We start from the raw sequence: 8,350 nt of genomic DNA on the forward strand, positions 1-8,350 counted from the left end.
GTTCTCCACGCTGCCCTCGAGGGAGGGAGGCTTCGCGAGGAGCTCCGGCCTCGACCTCCCGCTTGGGAAGTTTCTCCTTGTGGGCGTCGGGAACGGAGCTGTCACCAGGCCACCTTTGGGCGAGGCTGGCTGCGATGAGGTTCAGGAGCGGCCTCAGCCAGCCCCGACGGGGATTGCGAGGGTGTGTTTGGGCACTGCGGCCACTCTGGTACATGGGCCAAGTTTTTCAATTCACTAAACTTTGTTGAACGGATGCTTGGTCAAGCGTCATTGCTAGGATCTGTGTCCATAGACTTGGGACTATCCATAGTGTGTAGTGGTCGATAGAAATGTTGCATGTGGCTTAATAGTAGACTTATATATTATGAGGTTATTGGAGGTGAGTTTAGGGGATCGTATATGAAGAAGCCCAGAAAGGATATATTTATCCTGGATCTTGAATTTTGCGCGAAAAGTGAGGAGAGAGTAAAGTGGAAGAAAAGTGAGCAGCTTGAGCAGAGGCGCAGAACGAAAGAATTGTGTCCCTTTGTATGGTGATACAGGGATGGAGTCGGTAAGGCTATAAATACAAATGTAAGTATATGCAAAATGATTAGTCCGGAAATATAAGATACTAACATATAGGTATACCGTAAGGCCTAGTTGAGAGAGACTTCGTGAGCGATACATGAATTTATCTTCTCATATCAGAATGAAACTCATTCCTGTTTCTTTAGAACATCGTTTCTCAGAATTTGAGGTCTCTTACATTTGCTTCTGAATCACTAGGCATTTCTAAATAATAGATTGCTGTTTTTTCACCAGATCTGTTGAATGGGAGTCTTTGGGAAAGAGCATTTAGGAATCCTTAAAGAGGTGATGTGGATGGACATACTAAAGAATTATAGTTCCTACTTCGTTGTCTTACATCTTTTATAGATGGAAGATACTGAGCTCATTAAATAAGCAAAGATTCTTGCTGAAAATGAGAATCCAAAGCTATGTTTGGGAACTTGAAAGAGCATGTAGAAGATGATTTTGAATACCTGCTTTCAGGAACATGATAAAAAAATTTATAAAAAGAATCAAATGATTGCCAGGTGGGAGTCTAACTCACAGTGGGCAATATGGCTATGTAGATGATGTGGTCATAATTTTTGTCCAGCAATGCTTGTCAGCAGGTATTGGAATTAGAACAACAGATTTTGGGAGCTATTTAGAGTTTGGTGTTGATCTGGCAGACACATTGGAAATTCAGGTTGATGAGGAAGTCTATATTGCTAGCAAGGACGGTGTTGAATTGGCTGGCAGCCAGTCTGCTCTAGGGAAGACCAGTGGAGCCAGAACAAAGTTGATTGGGGAAGTAAGAAGTAGAGGCTGTGAGGCACTATTGAAGAATAAGTATGGGCGTATCTCGGAGATGTTTGTTCATATTTGAATCTTTCACCTTATGTATCTAGATATAAATCCTTATTTATTCTGCCTTTGCAAAGGATAGTGGTGTCTGCTTTCTTTCTTCCCTCCTGCCCTGGTTCCAGATTAGGCACTTGTCACTCTTCTAGCCTCCTAACTAGTCCTCTTACCTTTATGCTCTTAGCTTTTGAGACGATTTTTCATAAGAGACTTCTCTTAAGCTTAGGTAGCTTCTTAAAGGTAGAATTAGTGTTAATGTTCTACATTTTCTCATAGTTTGCAAACAGGAAAAATACACCCTTAATGAGTGCTTAATAAATGTTTGCTAAATTAGTGGAATAAGAAAGAGTTGAAGGACTTTGAGGCTGAGGTGTGAACCGATCATTTGTTTGCATGTTGAAGACTGAGGATGTTGGTAGAGGACTAGATTAAAAGGGAAACTTGAGCCTATGAAGCTTTGTCTTACACATAATTCATCCACCAGCTACCCCACAGTAGATTTAATCACCTCTTTATTGTGTTTTCATATTATACATGATCGTATATACCTTTATCCCATTGTTTATATCCTAGTCTGATCTCTCTCTCTTACTTGCAAAGTGAGACTTTATCACACTTAGCTTGCTAGCCTAAGTTCCCAAGGTAGGGATTCATGTTTTAATTATTTTTGTATGCCTAGCACCTGTTGTAACATCAGGCACAGAGTAGTTGCGCTTTATTTGCTGATTGAGTTGTTGTGCCTTATTTGCTGGTTAAAGCCCCTTCTCATCTCCAATGACTCTAGTCTCATCAGATACTTTATTCTGTTTTTCAGCTTTTCAGATAACATTTACTAGGTATAGAGTTCAAGTAGACTTCCCTGTAACTTCCCATTGGCTATATTTGGAATTGAGAGACCCAGGGGAAGTTCAAAACCTCTCTCATTAGATATTTCTCAGAAATGAGGATTTGCCTAGGGGTTATCTAGTAGGCATTAAACATAAGAGGCCATTACTTAAAAAGATAATAATACTTTGGGCTGTAAATACTTAAAGAAATTTTACTGGTAATGATTTCGTAGTGAGTTACTCCAGTAGACTACAGTTCTTGTATTTTCCAGATACTTTGAAATTAATTCAAGAATGTAGATATGTTTTCACTCAAGTCTCAAGAGAGGACTCTCCATGACATACGTACCTGGATAGAGTAAACTAATATTGACCATTTCTAAGAAAACTATATCCTAGTGTGTATAATCACCTGCTTGGAGTTCCTCATAGAACATAAAATGAAAAGTATTTTGGCTTGTGATATATATACACAAGCTTACTTAGTTTGAAATGTTTATACTTCATTTTGATCTATTTTTTTTATAGGTCACATCTTCTAGGTGTGGTAATTCAACTTAATTTATTTTTTTGCCAAGATTCATAAACTCAAAAAAATCACTTTTTTCTTCAGATTTCTTCTAGTAACACACAAATTATGTGTTCTAACACCTTACAGAGTAACAAAATAATGCATTTTAGACGTATATAAGGAGTCCCAATAAGCCATTTCAGGAGCACATTGAAGTATCATTAAATTGTGAGCACTATTAAAGGATCACATCATTTGGGAGGAAGGTGGAGAATTAAAATAGTGGCGAATCTTCCAAGTAGATCTATGAATATGTTAGAAAATAAATCTACAGCTAGTTATCGGTCCTTTTTGAAATTATTTTGTGTGAGGATGGAAAGAACCAAAGGAGATTTCAGAGTGGTGGTTTGAAACTTTTACCCTCATTGAGGTATATAGAAAGTGAATTTTTGAGAATTATTCTGAATTGTGAAGTGTTTAAATAAAGGACTTTCCTTTAAACTATTCCTTATTCAAGATCATTATAAGGTTTTACTCATTCTATTAAAATGGTAGTTCTTAACCATACTTTCAGGGCCCTCTGCTTTTAGTGGTGATGATGCTTGATAGTCAAAACATAGTTCAATTTCCATGTAATCTGACATGTCCACACATTTCTAAATGGTGTAAGTAGAAGTAATTGTGAGTGAGAAACATTGTCATTGCTCAGATTTTACAATATATTTTGTCTGGTATTGACTTCTCACTATTTGAACTTTTCTTGTAGGTGTTTAGATTCTGTAAATCCAAGTGCCATAAAAACTTTAAGAAGAAGCGCAATCCTCGTAAGGTCAGGTGGACTAAAGCATTCCGTAAAGCAGCTGGTAAAGAGCTTACAGTGGTGAGTATAGTTTTTATAGTTTTTAAAATTTCAGGGTTTTTTGGGGGGGGGGTGTATGTAATTTAATTAACTATCATAAGGCTCCCTATAGCATGATTGATGAGTGACTTGTATTTGGATATGGTAATCTCATTCTCATGTGATCCTAAAAACCATTAATCTGTCGAATTCTGAAAAGGAAAAAAATTCCTAATCCAGTTTGTAGAAGTGACTTTTCTTATTCTCAGAAAACTTTTTTTAGTTCTTGCAAACAAAGGAGGAAGTCATTTAAATGGATTGAGGTGAAGTTGGAAATTGCTAATTAGGGATTTTGAGAGACAGTTAAAAGATTAAAAGTTCCTGAACACCAGTGAGGGCTCAGATGAAATTTGTAATAAACCTATTTATCAGTTTCTAGATTTCCCTAGCAGGACTTGGTGTCAGAACAGAGAAATTAGATACAGTGTTGACATGAGAAGGAATAGTGGGGAGTCAGGGCTAAGGGAATTTCATGTATGAGCCCCGTCATCATATTTGCTATTCCTAGATCTGGTTAAGCTTGTCCACTTTCAACCCCTGCAAAGGGAGGAGGTGAAAGCTTCTGCACAGGCTATCCTTGAAGGAGGAAGATGTTTAAACTGTCCGCTCCTTCCTTGACTTTCTCCTCCACCAAACCCATGAGACTCTTTACCTCTTCTCTACTCCTTAAGAGCAGTATCTAAGCAGTTGCCATGAAGCCCTTTGCTGGCTTCCTTAACACCAGAAGTTTTCAGTAAAGAATATTTTTTGTGAGGTGCGAGGTCAAATCACAATTACTGTCACAAAAATAATTTTTAGTATGGATGAGAAGAAGCAAGTACCTCAAATGCAAGTGGCAACTGTATGAATGAAGGAAGGATGCCAGTCACAGTCATTTGCTGGTAGGTCACTGCTGAGGTTATTGTGATCTGAATAGAGTCACATGTATATAAATGAAATAGCCAAATACAGAGTTAGCGCTGTTCCATATGCCTATGTTGGGTAGATTTGAAAACCAAGAAATGCCGGTAGTTTTTTTAAGAAAACTGTAGCTTTTCCAAAATTGTTTTGCATGTTTTAAGATAACTAGGATTATTAACTGCAAAATACCAACTGCATTTAGAGGGGACCTGAAGAATTTCAGGGTGAAGCTTATGTAGGGTAGTACCACATTTATTTAAAGATGTGTAGTTTCATACCTTTATGATAGAACAAAGGTATATAGGTATTGAAATATATAAATATGACAGGTATTTTGGTTGACCCATATGAAATTCTCAATGTTTAACTCTTTTTTTCATCTTTGAAAAATGATTATTTCTTATGGTCCAGCCTAATGCAAAGTTTTCTGGCTGTGAGTCTCATCTAGGAATGAGGAATTAGGGAAGCTTTTTCAGTTTGTTTATAATCCCCATGACTGTTATATGCCTCTCTGAGTGAGCGATACAGATGATAACTTGCATACAGAGAGAGATTTTCAGTAGGGCTATCTATCATGTACATCATGGTGTGTAAAGGAGAAAAAGTTCGAAAACTTGGATTTGCTGATAGCTCCCTGGTGGGGTAGAGGGAGGGGGGAATCTTAACACGTGTCCCTAGTTCGAAACACTCCGAACACTTTGGAATGGAGAATAAATTTTAAGAAACGCTTCCTTCATACCTCTCTAAAAACGATATTTTTCCCCCTTACAGGATAATTCATTTGAATTTGAAAAACGTAGAAATGAACCTGTCAAATACCAGCGAGAGCTGTGGAATAAAACTAGTAAGTCACAAGGGAATGCCAGGGATTTTCAAGAGAGACTAGTTTGGGATATTGCCATAACTTTAATGTCACTTTGCTTAAATATTAAATTTTTCTTTTTTATCGGTTAGCTTTTATTCTCTTATTCTCATTTTAATGGTTCTGTTGTATTTGTCTTATAAACTACTCAAAATCCTTTTCAGAAGTGGTTAATGTGTCCATTATAAAAATAATGTAATTACTAAGTTTGATATTATTTGAAGTGCCCACACAGATATAAAACATCCAAAAGTTGGGGAAAAATAGAGACGGAGAATTCTTTTTTGGGGTTGGGTGTGGCATACTTAATATATACACAAAACCTAGCATACTTTAGAAGTTTAGATAATTTGATTTAGGGTCATAAACAGTGTATTTTGTACACCTATAAAATTTTAGTGCTTCGGTAAAATTTAAAGTGCAGCACGTAAGGTGATAATTACAAATTTGCTTATCAGAACTTCTAAGTGCTTAATTTATGTAAAAATGAAGCTATAGCCCACTGAAATTAAAAGCAGTAATATCTCGTTTCTTGTCTATTTTGTTTTTTTTCTGAAGTAGGCAGAGACTAATGAAGAAAAGCCCACATGTAGTAAAATTTACTTAGTCCAGCTTATAGATTCCACTGTGTGTGTTTGAGGCCCTTGGCCCTGACTTTTCTTCTCCCTGTGGCTGCTTTATGCAGTCTTTAGCTATTTCTAGTCTTAGATTGAAGGTGATATAGTTTAATTAGAAGTTTCTAAGGCTTAGAATTCTACATACTTTATCAGTCTGTAATGGATCAGACTGATAAAGTAATGGATCAGACAGGCAGAGCATCCCTTTCAACACAGTCACAAGACTTCAGGGTAGGAATTGAAAAGTTGTGGGCCTTTGTGGTAGTATTTGACACCTTCTAAAGCTTTATCATTCTGGACTATGTGGAGAAATCGAGTCCAAATTTGGAATTGCGTATTCCACATAGCCTTAAGTATTCTGCTTCTTGGTGTTTTCTTTATTCCTCCTTTAAAATTTTTTTTAATTAAATTTTTTTTTTTTTTTATAACAGGTAGAGTACCTTAGGCTGACAAATGTAAGATATCTCAAATCAAACAGATTAAAAAAAAATTTTTTTTTTTTGCAATTAGTGGGAGAGTTCATTTCTGAAAAAGCAGTTTTATTGAGTTTATTTGGTAAGGAAATATCACTGATTCAACCTCAAGGATTTTTAAAGAGATTAATAACTTCATAGGATTTTCTTTGTTTTTATTGAGCCATAATAGTCATATAACACTATATTAGTTTCAGGTATACAACATAATGATTTGATATTTGTATATATTCTAAAATGATCACCACAATAAGTCTAGTTAACATCCATCACCTCACGTAGTTACAAATTTTTCATAGGATTCTTAAATTGATTCCAAAAGGCATTCTTGTCAAGGATATTCTTGGAAGATCCTAAAGCATTTCTGGACCCCATTGAATTTTATTTCATATTGGCCTCCCTCTTTTTTTTTTTTTGGTAACCACTTGAAGATAGCAGCTTCAGATCACCCTTTCATATTTTATAACTACTTTTATTTGGTGGGTATTCAGCTTGATGTTGAAACTGAGGTGCATATCTTATTTTAGTTGTATGTGGTTATTCAATTACTATGACCCTTTCATGTTATTTACATTGTTCATGAGAAATACTATTGTGTTCTGTAAGGCTTTATATGCTAGAACAATAAGCCTTGACTCTAGCATACAAAGATGAACAGGGTGCACACAATCTTTGTCCTCTCAGTACATTTTACTGAGTACTCCTATTTATTGCTTCTGTTAGATGGTAATTGGTTCAGGTATTATCACAGTCTCATTCCCTTTTCCCACTTGTTTATACATCTGCACATTCTGTAAGAAGTGGTACTCTATTGAGTTTTTTTTCCCTGCATAAATTCTGTTGTACTTTCATATTGGGATCTTAAAAATAGACTTTTCAAAGATGATCTTCTGGGTAGACAGTATCAGTCTTTTGGAACTTAAAACTATTTCCTGCTGACTTACACAATTAATAAAAGTTGTTAGTAGTGTTCCAGAAAAAAATATATTACTCTTTGATTCCCCACACTCCCTATTTTAATATCATCCTGTCTATAAGCTGATCTGTTGACAGTAGTTTTATATTTATTGCTTACGTGCGGTATGGACTGAAACACCTTTGTTAAGATGCTGATGTCCATAGAAACAGCAATAGAACTTTAAAAGCAAGAATAATTTGTGTTTTATCTGTTATGTGTCTCTGTATTGCAGATCAGTTTTTAATATCTATTAGATACTTCTTACATTTAAAATTTTTTGGTCTTTTGGAATATCCAGAAATGCAGTGTCTTATTCTTTGGGAAGGATTTACCTGCCTCTTGTGTTTGTTTTCCTTCTGAGTAACTTTAAAGCGAGGTAATGCTTCTGAATACTAGAACTTGCCTTTACCATTTTTGCTGAAAGGCAAGGAAAGAAGAAAAGTTACATATCCAGCATATTGTTAGTTCTAAGCCATAGCATATGCAAATTTAGAGTTGACATCGTGTTAGAGTTATTTATACATACATCATCTTAATGCCAAAAACACCATGGGGCCTTCTGGGGGATCTTGTTAAAATTCAGATTCTAATACAGTATGTTTGGATGGGGCCTAAGATTCTGCATTTCTTAACAAAATCCTAGTTGATGCCAGTGTTGCTCGTCTCCAGTCTACACTTAAAAAAGTTTTTATTTTGACATAATTTCAGACTGGGCAGAAAAGTGGCAGGAGTAGAATTCTCTGATATCCTTCATCTACATTCCCCAAATGTTAACATTTTATTTACTTTTTCTCCTCTCCCTCTTTTATTTTTTTTTTCTGTACTGTTTGAGTTAAATAGTTTAATATGTATTTCCTAAAAATAGAACATTCTCTCATACAACCACAGTGCAATTATTAGAATCAAGAAAAT

General features: G+C 35.8%; 1 protein-coding gene across 2 annotated transcripts in view; it reads left to right on the forward strand.

Annotated features, from left to right (window-relative positions):
• RSL24D1 (ribosomal L24 domain containing 1) overlaps nucleotides 1-8,350 on the forward strand; it is a 20,028-nt gene that overhangs the window by 1,336 nt on the left and 10,342 nt on the right. For both annotated transcript variants that reach the window (XM_011363460.2, XM_023532571.1), the window contains exons 2-3: nucleotides 3,497-3,610; nucleotides 5,300-5,372. In XM_011363460.2, coding sequence (XP_011361762.1) covers nucleotides 3,497-3,610; nucleotides 5,300-5,372 — 187 coding nt within the window. The remainder of the gene's footprint in view (nucleotides 1-3,496; nucleotides 3,611-5,299; nucleotides 5,373-8,350) is intronic.

This window comes from Pteropus vampyrus, unplaced genomic scaffold (genome assembly GCF_000151845.1).
Source record: "Pteropus vampyrus isolate Shadow unplaced genomic scaffold, Pvam_2.0 Scaffold85, whole genome shotgun sequence".
NCBI lineage: Eukaryota > Metazoa > Chordata > Mammalia > Chiroptera > Pteropodidae > Pteropus > Pteropus vampyrus.